This window comes from Betta splendens, unplaced genomic scaffold, assembly GCF_900634795.4.
Source record: "Betta splendens unplaced genomic scaffold, fBetSpl5.4 scaffold_29, whole genome shotgun sequence".
NCBI classification, from domain to species: Eukaryota; Metazoa; Chordata; class Actinopteri; order Anabantiformes; family Osphronemidae; genus Betta; species Betta splendens.
Window position 1 is genome coordinate 722,263 of NW_026577848.1, and position 19,320 is coordinate 741,582.

Below are 19,320 nucleotides of genomic sequence, written 5' to 3' on the forward strand. Positions count from 1 at the left end.
AAACAGTCATTCTAACATGGAGCTTCAAGCCAAATCCAACAGAGAAACTTTAGCTCTGATGAGTTTCTGCTAAAAGCTTTTGACAGTTGACGTGTGATCACAGCTGATGGTCGTTTCTTTCAGTGGATGAAGCGTCTGCAACATGTTTCTATGATCTGTCTTTGGTTCTTCTGGTTCTGTCCAAACACACTTTGGTTCTAATCTCTGGGATCTGGTGGAACCAACAGAGCTTCACACTTTGTGATGAATGAGACCAACTGAGCTACCGCTGCTTCAGCATCAACATTCATGAAGTCAGTTTGTGTCACAGTCACTTCACATTTATAGACTTTATATTTTCTATCATCACAGACTTTCTGGTTGTGGACTCACAGAGACGCACTGTGAAGTTGTGGCCTCAGCTCTGAAGTCCAACCCGTCACATCTGACACATCTGGACCTGAGTAACAACATCCTGCAGGACTCATCAGTGAAGGTTCTGTGTGCTGGACTGGAGAGTCCTCACTGTCGACTGGAGACTCTGAGGTCAGTGTTTTTCCTGGTTCATGTCTCAGCAACAGTTTTTCAGCTCATCACTTTAAACATCTCCACTTCAATCTAGAATGAAAAGAGACTTCTGTCAGAAACCTGCAGGAATGATTGACAGTTTGTTGTGACTCTATAAAGTCTATGAAGCTACAGAAGTTTTTGACATCTTTTTTGTTAAATGTGACTCAGAGTAAATCATGTCCACATGCTTGAAGGATCTTTAGTGGCGTCTAATTTGTCTCCATCAACAGGTGACACTTCAACCTGTGTGTGATGCTTCCTGTCAGACAATGATGTCACTTTGTAGAGACACAAGCAGGAAACAGGAGCATGAATATGAGGCTGCAGACATGTTGCTACAGAAGGTTCTAGGTTCCATATAGAACCAGAGGAGAGAACATCCATCTGACTGGGATCAGTTCTAAAGATGATTCACTTCATCAAAAATTGTCAGTTTGGAGTTTGATCCAAACATTAGTCTGAACATTTTCCATCAGACGACACAGAATAGTTCAGATTTAAAGAGAAGATGATGAATGAAAGGAAACAGATGAAGTCTTTGATCCAACACGTCTGGTTTTCTACTAGTTCCAGCAGCAGCTTGTGAATCAGTGCTGACATCAACAGGTGTATGAATGTTGTGCTGACATGTGGATGATGTGTAGAAGCTGAGATCATGACGACACAACAACACAAGCACAAATTCACTGCTCATTTTAGACTAAACATCAGTGATCAGGACAAATCTGACTCATTATTAATGCTATGATCCACATCTTTGACTCTTTATTTAGATTGCGTTTCTGCAGTTTGTCAGAGATCAGCTGTGATTCTCTGGTCTCAGTTCTGAAGTCCAACCCGTCACATCTGACACAACTGGACCTGAGCTGGAACAAGCTGCAGGATTCAGGAGTGAAGCATCTGTGTGGTTTTCTGGAGAGTCGTCACTGTCGACTGGAGACTCTGAGGTCAGACTCCATGTTTTAGTTTTGTTAGTTTAATGTGATGTGAACTGTAGCAGGTTCATCATGAGGTCAAATCACCTTCAGGACTGATCAAATTCAACTGTTCAATGACTAAAAGGAACAAAGTAAAAAAAGTCAGTAAGTGTTGACGATGGTTTAATAGAGAAAATGTGATTTAAATGTTTTATGATGTTTGACTATGACTTTTAGAACTGACTGAGACTAAATGAAGACACTTGTATAAAGCAGCTACAGAGAATCTTCTTGGAGCAAATAGAAGCAGGAGAGAATCAGCAGCAGCTCCAGAACAGGACAAACAGAACTAAATAGTTGAGTGAAGCTCATTAATGATCATCAAACACCACAGACAGTGGATGATGTTTGATTGGAGGAGGATAGTGTCATAGTGTTAACGGAAGTAACCGGGAGATGTTCTGCCTGTACGGCGGATCCCTTCTTTCATCATTCCCTAAAGAGTATATGATTGAAAGTTTTGTTTTGCATGTTTTTACTGTCCTTTTTTTAGCATTAGGTTAACATATTTAATCTCATGATTATTTGCCATATGTGGACGGTGAACTCGTACTTCAGAATGTTCTCGAATCATGAATATTAAACAAAAATGCATCACCTCTAATAAAGTAAATGAAATAGAACGTTCTGTGTGCTGGACTTATTATAGGAGCCTCTTAGCTCTCTGTCAAACTAGAAAGCAGCTTTACACACTAGCAGTGACAGAATACTGAAAGAAATCCATGACGACATCATGAGACACTGAATGGTTTCAACTGACTCTTTGATTTCTACTGTTTCATCTTTGATTCTTTATTCAGATTGAGTGGCTGCAGTTTGTCAGCGATCAGCTGTGATTCTCTGGTCTCAGCTCTGAAGTCCAACCCATCACATCTGACACAGCTGGACCTGAGCTACAACGACCTGCAGGATTTATCAGTGAAGCATCTACTTGACCTGGTGCAGAGTCCAGACTATGGACTGCAGACTCTGAGGTCAGTAGAGGTTGGAGTCAGTCTGTGCTGCTTTCAGCAGTATTGGACTAAACTCAGTTAGTGTCACAGCAGAGATCCAGTGTTTCCTGTAAAGCTCCAGTCACTCATCAAAGTGTCGTAGCATCAACACTAACTACTGATCAGGTTCATGTGTGTCACAGCTCTGAGATCAGTCTGGCTGATAGAACCATGGTTCCATGTAGTAACCATGTGGTGCTGGTCCAGAGCAGAACCTCTGCTGAAGTCCAGTCATCACATCTGTGTCTGTGTCCTTCTGTCATTAGTTTGCTCCAAAGCTTCTCATGTTTCTGTGTCAGCTGATGTTTCAAAGCAGAGAAGATGTTGGTCACCACACAGCGACTCTGTCTGTGATGGACCAACAGGAAGTCGTCTCTAAAGCCATGACTCAGCAGTTTGTTTCACTGTGGACTGGAGGGAAATGTGCAGAGTCAGCAGACTTGATGCTTCAGTCCAAGACATGAGCAGAAAGAAAGCTGCTCCACTTGTGCTCTGAACACGACTGAAGTCCTGCTGCTCTTTGTCCTGGATGTGACAGATGATGAAGGGAGTCTCTGTAGACACTCACTGATCTGCTCTCTGCTCTCATTCTCTCTGCAGCTGGAGATGATCCAGATGTAGAAGCAGCAGCAGTGTGTGTGTGGAGGTTCTGACTGCTCCATGTTACTGGGAGCAGAGCTTCATCCACAACTGAATGACAGAGGAACCAGAAGCAGTGGAGACGACTCTCAGTGTGAACTGATCTGAGACCAGCTGCTCTGTGTCCAGTCCACCAGGATCATGTGGGAAATGAAGTGTGTGGTGCAGTAGTTAGACATCAAGGACAGTGTTGACTGTAATTCTTTCTCAGGCTCCTCTTGAGGTTAGTGACTGAGGACTTACTACCAGCTGGAGCTGTGTTGTTTTCTAACCATCCTGGGCTCAAAGAGCTACAGGACAACAAATGGGCTTTAGCTTCTAGAACCATTGGCCCAATCAGATCAGAGAGACCAGACTGACGGCTCTGCTTTTCTAATGGAAACCCTGGTCAGAGAACGTTGGCTATGTCTCTATCAGAGACCATGGATCCGTCTGCAGGTTCACTACATCCATGTTCACCACAGTCAGTGAATGCAGCTGCATTCCACAGACCACAGTCTCCTCCCACCCTTCACTAATATGGTACAGCACCATCTTAGATGACCACCACCTGAAAAATATTGCTTAGCGCCTCTTCAGGAAGACACATTATTTGTTGTCCCAGGGCTTAGACGTTGGGTCAGGGTGACTCCTGTCTGATGACTCTCACATGTCTCATGTCTAATGAAGCTAATGAGAAGTTTTTTCCCAGAGCCCTCTTTTGATCTGGGCCACGATTTGCCTTTGTGGTATTAACATTGACCGTTTGACATCCTCCCCAAGGCTCTGGCAACGCGGGTCCTGCCTGGGGCCACACAGTCTCCTGGTCGTTGGTAGGTTCACATCTGGGTGAGTAGATGTATGTGGGTATGAGGCAGTCTGTGCATGAGGTGTTGGTGGTATGTGGGTGGTCCATCTTCAGCTCAGGGTGCATGGTCCTGCTGCCTTCTCTTCTACTGTCCTGCCCAACGCCTCCCTTATGTTACAGTCAGGGGCTTTGCTTGATGCCTGCAGGGCTGCAGCGGGCTGCACGATCTCTGATCTCTGGACTAGTCTTTCTATTGGTTCTGCTTAATGTGGGATGGGCCAGAGCTGGCTCACCAGCAGCCTGGTCTGGACCCAGGTGTTCTCTTCATGGCTGCAGTGGGTGTTTGATAGCTTGACTAATAGTTTGATCCCATTCACTTGTGCTTCTTCCCAGCAGGCACACAACCGACTTTCAAGGATAAAATGTGGTTGAAATAATGTCAGTTATTGTTGTGACACCATTAATGTAATGTTGAAACAACATTTAATGCTAATGCTTGTGAAAAGGTCTATACAAATCAACATTAAAATAAGATTTGTAAATATAAGGTTGACCGTAAGATGCTGAATAACATTGCCCTGTCAATGTTAATTGACAGGGCAAAAATCAAAACAAGATCTAATCGTCATTCAACCCAAAAATCACCAAATCAAAACTAAGATTCAATAGTAAAAAGCCTGCTTGGTTTGTTTGATTTTTTAAAAATCCTCTCCATAACAAGTCAGTGTGTAACGCCCAATGAAAGTTATTCAGACTCAAAATCCATTTCGCAATAAATTTGTCAATCTGCAATTTTGTGAATCTGCAATTTTATTTATTTAATTTCTACAATGTTCTGTCAAAAAATATCAAATTTTAATTTCTGTGTTCTGTTTGGAGTCTTGTTTGGGTTTAAACTTGACTGTGGAATATTTTGAAATGTTGTGAAAAAAGTAACGTAGAAAAAAGTAACGGGATTCGATCCCGCGGTCACTGCAGCAAAAGCTCACCCCATAAACTGACATCATGCAACAGATATGACATAATTCCAATCACCGCTGTGATTTGGTGTTATGTTGAGCGGTTCTACGTAACGTAACTTCTGGTAGACAGACACGACACCGGTGACCCAGCAGCACACAGGCCTGTCTGACGGTGGAGGAATAATGCTATTTCCATTCTGTTCATCAGAAAAGCCTCAGCGGCGCTTGGCAGCTACAACGCCGGCTCCACTGTTTGTTTGCTGGAGTTGCAGTAGTGGGCTCTGATTGGTTAGGACAGTTAAACCTCGGCCAATCAAGTTTGAACAACGCTTTCTAATTTTGACACTCTTAGAGCTCATTTACAAATCATGCAATGCATTCTGGCTGTCTACTGTCCCATTTAAATTAAGACTCCTCTCAAGCACGAGAAAAAGAAATGCAATTGATTAGGTCTTTATTTAAAACTTTAAATTAATGAAACTAGGTATTGAATCAACACTTGAGACTTAGAAGGTAGAAGGAGGAGAAGAGGAGCAGCCTGACAGCCTGGGCAACTCAATGTACTGTACTGAATAGAGGGGATTGAACCCACAACCTGGGAGACAGGAGCACAGTGCACTAACCACTTTGCTGGGGAATATTTACATTTGCAAAGTACATTTTCAAATTGGATGACCAAATAGCATGTGGAGTTGTCAATTGCAAAATGCATTGCCATTTGAATAAACACTACAAAAAAAAAACATAACAATACAAAATGCAGTTTATTTATTGTTTATTTGAACATTTAACTATTTAAACTGGGTATTGAATTGCCACTTTTAATATTGAATTGCCAAATGCAAAATGCATTTACAAATTAAACGACAATATTGCTTATTGAATTGCCAGTTGACAAATGTATTGCAAATTTGATTTTGAGTCTGAAAAAGTGGTAAAAGGTCTGGACTTGTATGGTTCTGTTCTGCTGGTTACACCACTGTCCATTATTGGACCAAAGACTTCAGGGGAAACTTAGGGGTTCCAGGTTCAGTATCTTACCCAAGAACCCTTTGACATATTCTATATGATTATTAATGACTATTTTTAGATGTGCATATACAGAGAAAACAGATGTAACAGCCTTTTTTAATAAGAATGTCTTTCATTTATACTGAACCCATCATTTTCTAAATAAATTTACATTATCTCCTTATCTGTCTTATGTTTTTTTTGAGACGTCATGATTTTAGACAGTTGTTTTATACAGTACAGGATGTGAGGTATGTGAAGGGGGAGTTTATTGAATGATAGTGGTTGTGTGTGTGTGTGTCAGTTAAGGCAGTGTAAAAAAATACTTGAAGTTAAGACTGTTTTTATGATTCAGACTTGTTGCTGTCTAGGTTAACATCATAGGAAGTACAGAATAACCTGGAAGTTACGATTCAGTATTTAAACATAAGTAAAAGCGATCCTTTAGCAAAGTGTTTAAATTTCCTTGGGTTCTTGAGCTGACGGGGCTTCGGTTGGCGTAACCTTTAAAGAGAATGATTCATAATGAAAACATTAAAAACAAATAATCACTGAGAAATATCAGATGAGCCAGAAATAAAGGCAAGGTGTTGGCGGACAGTCGCCAACGTGAGCAATTCATGATGAAAAATCCCAACGGAAGAAAGAAAGGTGAGGCAGACGATGCTGTGAATGGAGACATATGGGGAGATTTAGACTTAGCTGGAAGTGATAGTATGTCAAAGAAGTGATAGAATAAAGGAGAAAAGAAAAGAGGATGTTAGTGGCGTTAGAACAAAGAGATGTAGAGGTAGAGAAGAAGAGGTAAATGAGAGAGATGGTCAGGCAAATTTAAAATCATTGCGGTTTGCAGAGAAGAGGGGTATAGTGCAAATGAATCTGGTTAACCGCCTAACAACTGTTTTGAATAATCAGATCCGTAACATACATTTGGCACAGGTGTTGAGAAATGGCAATTTGTTAGTTATTTGTAGGGATGAGGAGCAGAGACAGCAAGCAGGAAGAACGAGAGAAATAGGAAAGAATAAAGTGGTGAGCACTATCTATGTGGGAAACAGAAACAAATGGTGTGAAGTGAGTGAATGGGGGGGGGTCACTTGATCAGATCAATGATGTATGAATGAAATCTGTTCTGAATTTGATGAGGACGTGCTTCACAATAAAGTCACACTACACTGTATGTTGTTAGGAAGTATGTGCCAAAGCCACCGAGATGCTTCAACTGCCAAAGGTTTGGGCATAGAGCTGCAATATGCAAGATCATGATCATGGACAGTTGTAATGGGAAAATTTTGCCTTGTGCTATTTCTTATCCAACACACTCGTCATGTGCTGGTTAGGTGCAATACTGAACTGAACATTCTTACACAAACAAATAATCTCTTGTGCCCTGTCGTACATCAAGTCTAAACATCTGATGTTCCATTTGACTGACTAATAATTTATGATATATGTTTGTCTTTTACACCCGGACTCTGGCTCCATCCTATCTGACTCCCCACCAGACACAAGGCTGTTAAAGCCAATGCATCTTGCCTTGAAGCTCGGTGTTCCTTCCTTTGGATAACAAGACACGATGATGCAGAAGTGAGAAAGCAAACATTCTCACTCACAGCGAGATAAGGTGGCACAAACAATTCTATTGCTGCAGAGAGACATTCCACCAGAGCCAGAGAAAGGGGTTAAAAGGCAGAAGCAACTTGAGGATCGTGGGCTCTTTGCATCACACCTTCGTGGTGTGTGCACTGATCTCCCAGCTGGTTTTTGGTTTGTTGATGTGCACGATCAACATCCATGCTTTTTATTTGCTTTCCCCATTATTTTTATTTTCTTTATTATTTCAATAAATCGCACAAAAGGACAACTCTCTCTCATCTACTTCTTTATGGAAAATTTCCACCACAGAAATTGGCGTCTACGAACAGGATCCCGCTGCAGGTCGTCTGGACGGTGTGGCCAGGGACGATAGTCCTGAGGACTAGGGTCGCTCAGCCTCCAAACCTCTACAGCTGTTCTGAGTGGGAGGACTGCTCACCCGTCTGGATTGCCTCCGACGAGATCCAACGAACACAAAATCCAACCTCTACTCGGCCCGGTGAGAGAGATTCCGTTTTGTTGCGACTTATTAATGAAAAAAAACAACAAAAAAAAACGATTTGAATTTGGTTTTAAGGTATTCGGGGTTTACTTGGCTCTGATCATTTGGTTTAGGGAAAGTAAGGCAAATAACAATTAATTCTAAAGCATCCCCTACTAGACTAAAACATAAAAGAAAACATAATTAGGACTAGAGATGATAATATTTCTAAAACGACTATTTGGCTGAAAACATCTAAAATATAATAATTAGGACAGAACAATTTTTTTTTATTTTAAATTTAATATTCGGGTAAAATTAATTAGGTCAAAGTCTGCCCTGGTGGTCGAGACGGTGGTTGCTAAGGGTTGGCTCGTGGGACCGAGCTTGTTTTGTCTGTACTGAGGATACAGACCAGTGTGCAGATCTGAGCGCAGTCCAAAGGGAGTGGACAAGAAATAAAAGACGGCTTCTGAAATACGGAGCGCGTTTGCAGGGGGAAGTGGTTTTGAGATACGAGGGACCCGGGTCTTAGAGGGGCCTGACGGTGAGGGACCACTTCCGAGAACCCTGTCGCTGATCTGAGCGGTTCCCTTTCTACGGAGACGTCCGTGGAAGAGAAATTTCGAAAAAAGGTTCCGGCCGGAACACAAAAAAGTCTAAGGCAGAAAACCGCCAGGACTCTGAAAGATGGGTTCGGGGCGATCTAAGTCTCCACCACCAGACTGCAGCATTACAAAAGTAAAAGTAATTATAAAAGAAAAAGTAAATACGGTTATTAGTGCGTTTCATGTTTCCATGAGTGGGAAACTGGTTATGGGTTCAAAAGGAGAATCACTTGTGTAAAAGACATATGCACCTTAAAAGAAAAGTTAGATACAAAAGATGAGATTTGAAAAAGCAAAACTATCAAAACAAAAGCCTTAAAAGAAACAAAAGAGACATGAAAGTAACGAAAAAAAAAGAAGATAACAACTCTGGGGAAGAATTGTTTGCACTCGCCACACACACACACACACACACACACACACACACACACACCACACACACATATCATGTCAAGAGCAAATGCTCCCATTCTTTCTGCTCTCTATTCTAATGCAGAACTGAGCGCGATGAGGGTAAATCCGGATCTGGACTCCTTTCCCACCATCAGCAGAAGAACCGAAGGAGAAGAAGCGCCGACCAACAACCAGAACAGGGTGGAAGCTCTGACACCACAGCAGCTGGAGGACACAGACCACAGCATGGACGCCTCACAGACTCCCACAACGTCTGCAGCCATCACATTCTGGGCTCATCAGATGAACCAGCTACTACAAGCGTGTGTGTCTGACACAGACACCTGCTTATGACAATCAGCAAAGGAAAACAAGGAGAGAGAAACAGCAGAGAAGACGTGCTCTGACACAGACACTGGTTGAAACAACAGGAGAGGCTTCAGACGTGATCGGCCCAATAGAGCTGCATCTGAGGATCCAGGAAAGGTCTGTCATCGAGGAACAACTGTCCCATTGAAAGGCTTCACCCACTGACGCTCACATCAGACTGATGGTTGGGGAAGGAGGAAGGTGACGGTTCCTTTTCACGTGACGTACAAGACGGTACCGCAAACACACACACACACATTCATACACGCAATGAAGAAACACGCTTACAGCTGATACACGCTCAAATTCATGTTCATGCTTATCTGCTCGCAATGAAGAATCGCTTTTTGCTTAAAAAAATGATTTTCAAATTATGACAAACAGCTAAATGACAACTGCTGCATGACTTTACAGTCTGATGGGTTTAAACTATTTCAATTTGCAACATATTCAGTAATAAAATCCTCTATGTTTCTAAAAAGGATTTGTGCACACTATAGGTTTGTCTGGCCAGACTGTAGGAAAAAAAAAACAGACTATAGGAAAACAAAACAAAAACAAAACCAGACCATAGGAAGACTGAAACTGACTGAAACAGACTATTAATGACTATTAAAGGGAAGACGACTATTAGAGAGAAGTAATAATAATTACTGTATGTACCAGACAATAAAAGAAAAACTTATTCTTTTACTGTCTTGTGCAACATCTGACAGCAAGACACCTTAAGATTTATTGTTGCTTTCAAACTTGTGCCCAGTTACATTTTTAGGAAGAGATCTCACATGTAGTTTAAGTATTTGATAGATTTCCACTCCAGACGGAGTGCAGGTCACATCTACAGACATTCTAAATAATCCCTCTTTTGTTGGTGTTAACTTCAGCTCAGCTGTGCTCTTATCATTGGCTGCTGAGGGGGGGTTGTAACTGAGGCCCTCACACAGGCTGCATCACAGCTTGTTTATGATTTCACACACACACACAAACTGACCTCAACTTCCCTCTTTTCGGATGAACACAGGTCTGCGCTTGCGATTTCTTTTACTAACGAACAAAAAGATTTTTTATGTTTATTTTACAGTTCCACACGTCCCTCTGTGAAAACATGATGGAGACAGATGCAGGACGTGGGTCCTTTCGTGAACAGATGTCAACGGGGTGGAGACTGGTGAACGACTTCTGACCCCATGTGACGTATTCACCTACTTTGCATACTTTTAGAAAACTTTTTTTTATTCTGCCCGTCATGTGCAGCAAACAGTGAACTTGATCCCCCCACATTCTAATGACACACTACATGCTTTTGTTTTTATTTTTATTTTTCAGAGGACGCTCTGACCCAACACTCAGCCTCACAGGAAGCTTGCTTCCCTGTGGCTCACACACAGATATGATGTAGGTTTGTTCAGAGGATGTGAACCAGTGGTCATCACACCTAAATCTGACCACAGACCATGTAAACAACAACACCCTCTTAAAGGAGCCATAAGAGATCATAAGAGAAAGAGCCTGTCTAAATTACACTTTGTTCAGACAAAGGTTATTTTCTGGGTCATTGTAATTACAGCTGATGGCAAATCCATCTCACCCAACAGAGTTGAAGCAATTTGAAACCTGCCTAAACCGTGCACGTATAAACAGCTTATCTTTTCTAGGTTTTTGTTCTTATTGTAGGACCTTCAGTCTTAACTTTAATGTCTTTGAGGCCCCACTCAGGGTTCTGATGCAGACATCTTCATCGTCTACTTCTTGTCTCACGTGGACGTCTGAGGCTGAACAACGTTCACTAACCTCATGCTTGCTCTTCAGTTGGCTCCTACTTTGGGTCTTCCTGATCTGACCCTACTTGACCCTTTCACTCAAACAGTGGATGAGAAATCAGGTTGTACGACTTCTGTTCTTTTGTCCTCATACTGTGACTTTGATTCTTTTGGAATAGAAAACATCACATCTTTCTACAGCCCGATGGCTTAGATGCAACACCACCTTGCTCAACATGCTGAACATTACTATCAAGAGGCCGTCTTGAAGTCTAGTGCTTTGCTAAGACACTACTCTGCTCAGGCTGCAGAGTTGATTGCGTTGACTGAAGCTAGTAAACTAGCAGAAGGAGAGTCTGTTACCATCTACACAGACTCCACAGACGCTTGTCACACTTCTCTGTGGAAGCATAGGAAGCTTTTTAAGTCTGATCGCAAACCTATCTCACATCATGAATAGGTTCTGCTTTGCTGGACGCTGTCCTGCTGCCTACAGCTAATGCTGTTTTTACATCATCAGTGATGACTTTGTTTCTGCCGACATGCAGCTGCAGACGCTGCTGCGAAGGTCGCTGCCCAACAACCCCTCCCTCTCCTGATCCTTGTTCCCTCTCTCCAACTCTCTCTATCCTTTCCTTCCTCTCTCCCTGTGCTTTAAACATTTTGTACCTCACAGGAACACAGACTCTGGCTGACGAATGGTTCCACCTGTAGCCATGGAGTCTGGTTTGGGCCTGACGACAAACCGTGCCGCCCAAACACCTTTTCCCCACAATTCAGATTTACCAACAGGTAAAAACAGTCGACAGGACCATTACACCATCCAACCAGGGCATTGGGCGATTGTTAAGGAGTTCAGGAGGAAGCATTGGGACTCCAAACGGTGGCGAAGCCCCTTCCTGGACCTTCTGACGACCAACACGGCTGTAAAGATCGCAGAGAGAGCGAAAATTTCCACCACAACAGTGTACAGTAACTGTAAACAAAGACCAAAGTGTTGAAGTTGTGAAGGTGAGCACAGTGTGACTTATGGTGGGTGTGAACTTATGAGAAAGGAAAAGTACATACAGCAGGTGAGAGTGCAGAGTAAAGTCACTTATGCAGAGGCTGTGAATTCAAGGATAATTTTATTTTATTTCAGGTTGGGAATGAGTTATAATGATATTATCAAAACCCTGGCATTGCAACGAGTTATTAGAGTCAAAACAGGGCTACTTTGTAGAATCAGTGGAGTGTTGTTTGCGGACTGCCATGACCACTGAAAACATTGTGATCAGAGAAATTCAGCAATATTTACGGAGAAATGACATGGATGACAGAGCAGCAGAGAGAAGTTACATCACAGGGACAAATACTGCGAACCAGAGAATTGAGATCTGGTGGGGGGTGATGGGAAGAGAAGGAAGTGAACCCTGGATCACCTTTCTGGCAGAACTGAAGGATAAAGGATTTTTCTTTGGGCATCTCTAGGCTAAAGCTCTGTCACAGTTTCATGTCAGTCATTCAGGTAATAATAAAACTCTAACATCAACTTTGTATTACCTGAGTAATAATACTAATCTTGCAAGTAATGTTTGTGGGTTTTGAACCTCATTTTAAAAAGTATTTAAGGCTTGTCAGAATACAGCAATCACTTTAAAAGCAGATGAAATAACATTCCCTTAAAAAATGTTGAGAGCTTATTAGCTATAATAACAAAAGAAAAGGTCCAGCAAAATGCTGTCATATCCTTGATTTTACTGTTTGTGTTGTTGCCTACACCACATCCATTACTCACACTGAGAAAATATATTCGCTACAAAAATCTGGATAGAAGAAGTCCTTTATTGGTCATTATCACATACAATGTAACAACTTATTTTGACTACTGTATTCAACCCATTCACGTGGAGAGCAGAGGGCTGCCATGCAAGGCGCCCGGGGAGCTACTGTAGTGCGAAGTGTCTTACTCAGGGACACACTCGATGCCCTGGGACCTTCGGCCCCCAAACCAACACTCTGCTACTGAGCCACCAAGCCACATTGCTGGATAGCTGTGCTAGCCAATGGGCAGCTTTAAAACACAGCCACATGTATGTGGTCTGCGCAGGAAATCTGTGGTTTATGAGCTCAGTTATCATGGTCTTATTTAAGAGATCAGATACAGAACCGAAGGAAGAGCTGACTGCTGACTGTCATCTACACTGGAAAGTTAAGAAGCTCCTTCACTGCTTTTGCTGTTGGTTTCTTTCTGTGCTATGAAGTGATGCAGACCCTCTGGTGGCAGTAAACTAGCAATAGAACCCACTACAGGACGGCAGCTCTTAATTGCATACGTTGGGGCCTGAATGATTAATTTAGAATCAGAATCAGTTTTATTCACCAGGTTTTCACAAGACAAACATGGAATTGCATCTGGTCTCTGTCTTTTCATACCCTCATACCGAACATTAAGTTATTATATATACATAAATTATTTGAACAAATAATTCACCTATTCTTTTCCCTGTGTGATGGAGTTCAGCTCGTACACAGCCTGGGGGAAGAAGCTGACTCTGTGTCTGGTGGTTCTGGTGGCCATTGCTCTGAGACGCCTGCCTCCTGGAGGAGCTTAAACAGTTTGTGTGCGGGGTGTCTGGGGTCAGCCCACTTTCTGAGTCTGGCCCGGCACAGATGCTCAATGGAAGGAAGCTCAGTCCCAGTGAGAGATCTCCGCTGACCTGACCACCCATCTGCAGTCTCTGCCTGTCCTGATTGGTGGCAAACCTAAACCGCACAGTGCTGGAGGTGAAGAGGACAGACTGGATGATGGCAGTGTAAAAGATGAGGTCCTGGGTCAGATCGAACTTTCTGGACTGTCCCAGGAAATACAACCTCTGTGAAGAGGAGCGGGGCACGGAGATGCAGCGGCCGCGATTTGGTGAACGAGTGAGGGGACGCGTCTTTATCGTTATCACAGGGGTCCAGGGGTCGGCGAGAGCAACAAATCCACCACCACTAGAGCTTCGGTCTCTAGTCTTCAACCGAGGAGCCCATGCAGTTAGGTCGAGCCCGAAATGGTGAAGCTCCCGGGATTTATGCCTGTACTGCAAAAATAAGATTAAAAGGAGGAGAATGGAGTCTGAGGAGTCCAAGACGGGGTAGAAGGGGATGAAGTTGGAGATCACTGTGCCACCTATATTTCTATGAAGGATTGTGTTTGTTGCATGTTATTACTTTACTGTTGCCTGCACTATGCAGGAAATTAAAGAAAAAACAATTGAACTGAAGGTAAGAGAGAAAGAATTTAAAGTGAATTTTAAAGAGTAAACAGGTCAGAAGGTGACAGACAAATTAATAAAGGAGCTGAAACAGATAGTGAAGAGAGAGGAAGGGAAACTGAAAAAGATGGAGAAAAATAACAAGTAAAAGCCAACAAAATAAGACAGAGAAGAAGGAGAATGGAGCGGGAGAAAACGCAGGTGAAGGAGGAATTGGAGGCAGTGAAAGAGGAGGAGGAAGGAGGGGAAGATTAAGGTGGAGAAGAAGAAGTTGGATGAGGAGAAATAGAAAGAGAAGGGAGGAGGAGAGTTTTAAGGTAAAAGGAGGAGAAGAGGCCTGGGACACTCAATGTACTGTACTGTAGATGTTTGTGGCAGCCAGCTGACAATGACGTTACACCTAATATATACAATAATATACTTTAAGTCATTGTCTTTCATATAGTATTATTTTATATATTATATTCATCATTTAAATTTAAAATTGGTATTTTAGATACAGTCGATAAAGTGAACATGTATCATAACGTGAAAATCTAAGTGAACATGTTGTGAATGAGGATGCCTTGTTTTTCTTTTTACAATTTTCTTTTTAAAAATAAGTTTTCCAAAGTTTTAAAATTTAGTCTTTTACGCTTTTTTAAAACAACTTCTCCAGCTTTAGAAAATGACGTGTTTTGGAAGCGCCATTTCTGTGACCCCGTGGATAGAAGGCTCGCAGTGGTCACGCGATTTGATACTTGCTCAAGATGTTACTCTGTCACACTTCCACTTCAAAAAAATCAATACTGTGTCGAGTAGTGATGGGAAGTTCCGTTCTTTTAACTGACTCGGATCTTGAATCATTTCGAGTCAGTCGTTCATTTCGTTCACTTACAGCAGGTGGCGCTGTGGGCGTTGTAATAATGGCCGCGATTCTTAAACACTATATACTGACCACTAGCAATTCAAACCATCTGAAAACCTAGCAAATACGCACCACATTAACGTGACTTATGTCCTGCATCTTCTCTGCCTTTGTTGTTAACAGCGCAACAGTCGCTTGGTAGCGGTAGGAACGGACTGGAGCGCTTGCTGCTCGCTACAGAGCCTGCGCGGCTCGGCGGTCACGTGACAAGTGAACGAACGAACGACCCATGGGAACGAGTCCCAAAAGAACTGTAGTACTTGGTGCTCGCCACTGAGCCCGAGCTGTGAACGATGAACTATGAACGAGAACGAGAACGATGAACTAAACCGCGCAGCCCGAGCTGCCTTTTACGTGACGGCTGGTAAAGTGAAAGTAAAACTTATTTTGACAATTAGTGAGACTTTTAAGTAACAATAAGTTCTCTAAAATATTTACCTGGTGCATTGGTGCCTTTATCTTGGCCAAAACGTGACATTATTATTATTATTATTATTATTATTATTATTATTATTATTATTATTATTATTATTATTATTATTATTATTATATTTTATGATTGTGGCAGAGTATACACGACCACAAAATTATCATGTTGATATGTTCACAAGTATTTATTTACAAACACACTTTACATTATATACATAATAACACTACACACATCTACAAGAATCAAAGACCACTAATTAATTATGATTCCATGAATAAATAATGTATGTCGGCTGTCAGGTGACAAATAAATAAATGTCAGAAATCAGACATCGCTCATTTCCTTGTTTATCAGTCCACACAGCACCGTAGCGGAGCCACAACTGTGACGTGACAAAAGAACGAACGAACAAACGATCCATAAGAAACAAATCAGAAATGAACGGGAGCGCTGAGTAAGGGCGCTCAGTTGAGTCAGTCCTAAACGAATCATTTCTGTTTCCTGTCCTGCTGACTGAGCTTAAGCAGCTGCTGCCATGTGGCGAGAAAAGCTACTGCACGGAACTGAACAAGTTGTTCACTGATAGGACTCGTTCCTCCCGAGTCATATAAAAGATTAGTTCATATTGAACGAATCGTTCACGAAAGACACATCACTACCAGATCTACCACACCAGACAAGACCCAAGGTGTAGACTGTGCAAAGAGGCCCCTGAGACGATCCAGCACATAACTGCAGGCAGGGAAAGCATACATGGAACGCCATAACCAAGTGGCTGGCATAGTATACAGGAACATCTGTGCGGAGTATGGACTGGAAACCCCAAGGTCAAAGTGGGAAACACCTCCCAAGGTGGTAGAGAACGAGCGAGCCAAGATCCTGTGGGACTTCCAGATACAGACAGACAGAATGGTAATAGCGAACCAACCAGACATTGTGGTGGTGGATAAAGAGCAGAGGAAAGCCGTAGTGGTGGATGTGGCAATACCAAGCGATGGCAACATCAGGAAAAAGGAACATGAGAAACTAGAGAAATACCAAGGGCTCAGAGAAGAACTGGAGAAGGCTTGGAAGGTGAAGGCCACAGTGGTGCCTGTGGTGATCGGAACACTGGGGGCAGTGACCCCCAAACTGGAGGAGTGGCTACGACAGATCCCTGGAAAAACATCCGACATCTCAGTCCAGAAAAGTGCAGTCCTAGGAACAGCAAGGATACTGCACAGAGAAGGGAGTTATATACCACTTTATTCTCACCCTTCGCGGGTGGTCTCATCCACTTTCAAAGCTCGGGTCCTCTACCAACACTGAGCTACTATTGAAGTACAGTACAGCAAGGACAAGGAGGCTGGTTGAAGCAGATAATATACTTGCAGTACATCACCAGATGTCACTGTTCTGTGTGGTTTCGAAGCCCCACAAGTTTGGTTCATTTTTCCGGCACAATCAGATGAACCTTGTGGAAGCTTCATGGGGCTTCAGTTGCCATGCCTAGGTTGAAGAACCAGAGGAAATCATGACGACAGCATGAGACACTGAATGTCGTTACAAACTCCCTCTGTCGGTTCTGACCCAGTGGGTCTTGACAGGGTTCTGGGGACAGGAGAGGAGATGCTGTGGAGTGATGAACGTTGCTCTTCGCCCGCACCGATGGGGAATTACTGGAATTAACGAAATTAAAAAACAGCGATTGATTCTCTGGTCTCAACTGTGAAGTCCAACCCGTCACATCTGACACAACTGGACCTGAGCTACAACAAGCTGCAGGATTCATCAGTGAAGGCTCTCTGTGACCTGGTGCAGAGTCCAGACTGTGGACTGCAGACTCTGAGGTCAGTAGAGGTTGGAGTCAGTCTGTGCTGCTTTCAGCAGTATTGGACTAAACTCAGTTAGTGTCACAGCAGAGATCCAGTGTTTCCTGTAAAGCTCCAGTCACTCATCAAAGTGTCGTAGCATCAACACTAACTACTGATCAGGTTCATGTGTGTCACAGCTCTGAGATCAGTCTGGCTGATAGAACCATGGTTCCATGTAGTAACCATGTGGTGCTGGTCCAGAGCAGAACCGCTGCTGAAGTCCAGTCATCACATCTGTGTCTGTGTCCTTTTGTCATTAGTTGCTCCAAAGCTTCTCATGTTTGTGTGTCAGCTGATGTTTCAAAGCAGAGAAGATGTTGGTCACCACACAGCGACTCTGTCTGTGATGGACCAACAGGAAGTTGTCTCTAAAGCCATGACTCAGCAGTTTGTTTCACTGTGGACTGGAGTGAAATCTGCAGACTTGATGTTAATATTTTAGTTAACGTTTCCCTTAAATTTGTTTCCTGCATTTGGCGCTCTAGTGCAAAGGATCGAACCATAGACTTTGCCTTCCGAGTCCGATGCTCTACCAGTTGAAAGGAAGCTCATCAGCTGCTCCACTTCTGCTGTGAACACGACTGAAGTCCTGCTGCTCTTTGTCCTGGATGTGACAGATGATGAAGGGAGTCTCTGTAGACACTCACTGATCTGCTCTCTGCTCTCATTCTCTCTGCAGCTGGAGATGATCCAGATGTAGAAGCAGCAGCAGTGTGTGTGTGGAGGTTCTGACTGGTCCATGTTACTGGGAGCAGAGCTTCATCCACAACTGACTGACAGAGGAACCAGAACCAGTGGAGACGACTCTCAGTGTGAACTGATCTGAGACCACATGCACTGTGTCCAGTCCAACAGGATCATGTGAGAAATGAAGTGTGTGGTGCAGTAGTTAGACATCTGAGACAGTGTTGATGTTTTTTTATGCATATAATTTACTAACTCGCTTGCATGTTTGTATAAACAGTGTTTTCACACATTAGTTCTCTAGTGTAGAGGTTCTCCCACTGTCTGACTGCATCCAGCTGACACTGATATGAACCACAGAAGAAGAGACAATCAGTGGAGGAGCAGCTGATGATGATGGAGGAGGATTTGAGTTGATGCGCAGATAAATGATTTGTGTTTCTTCTCCACATGAAGGTAGAAAGTGTGAATCCAGCAGCATGAATCAGTGTGAGGACAGAGAGGAGGGAGCCCCTCCCTCTAAAACCAGTCTGTGTGGAGACCATGAGAACCAGAACAAAGCTCAGAGGTGATGATTCTGTCTCCAAGTCACAGACACATCACTGATTTACTGTTACTGCTCATTTAGGACTCAATGTGTGAGAGTCACTGTAGGTGTTTTTCTATCAGGTCCCATCAGAGACGAGGATCAGCTGGACCTGAACCTGGACCTGGACCTGAACCTGGACCTGAACCTGGACCCAGCTGTGTGTCCTTAAAGAGCGACTGGTCAAATGTCCGTTTTGTTGATTTCAAAGACCAACCTGTATCCGACTCACAGTGAGTTGTTGTCACTTTGAGTCATTCTGAACAATATGATGTGAACTGTCTCTGATGATAAACATTTGTGTTGTTTTCATTTCTTGATCTGGTTGATTTATGTTTTAAGTGTTGATGTGAAGGAGAAGCTTTCTTCACTCTGATCATTGATCAAATCTCCATCCAGCAGTAGCTAAAGCTCTGATCCTGTAGAGGGTCTCAGGGGCTGCTCCTCTTCTAATGAAGTTCTGACATCAAAGGAAGCAGCTGATCATCTCTGATCAA

The 19,320-nt window shown here is 42.9% G+C and overlaps 2 protein-coding genes and 1 long non-coding RNA gene across 12 annotated transcripts in view; all 3 read left to right on the top strand.

Moving 5' to 3' along the window:
- Positions 1-19,320, top strand: part of LOC121202064 (NACHT, LRR and PYD domains-containing protein 12-like) — a 290,159-nt gene that overhangs the window by 221,629 nt on the left and 49,210 nt on the right. The gene's annotated exons all lie outside the window — the stretch shown is intronic.
- On the top strand, positions 544-18,401 carry LOC129603753 (NACHT, LRR and PYD domains-containing protein 12-like). Of its 3 annotated transcripts, none has more exons than XM_055506719.1 (3): positions 544-1,496; positions 2,327-2,500; positions 18,233-18,401. In XM_055506719.1, exons 1-3 carry the CDS (start codon positions 1,294-1,296, stop codon positions 18,240-18,242), a joined length of 387 nt encoding a protein of 128 aa, XP_055362694.1. In that variant the 5' UTR covers positions 544-1,293; the 3' UTR covers positions 18,243-18,401. The 3 variants fall into 3 exon arrangements, 2 of the variants coding, with proteins under 2 accessions (XP_055362694.1, XP_055362693.1); XM_055506718.1 differs by lacking the exon at positions 18,233-18,401 and adding an exon at positions 3,119-6,101; XR_008693958.1 differs by lacking the exons at positions 544-1,496; positions 2,327-2,500 and adding an exon at positions 17,394-17,529.
- LOC129603756 (uncharacterized) lies at positions 7,016-10,618 on the top strand. Its single transcript, XR_008693961.1, has 2 exons — positions 7,016-8,012; positions 10,446-10,618. It is a non-coding gene; the product is annotated as an uncharacterized LOC129603756 (long non-coding RNA).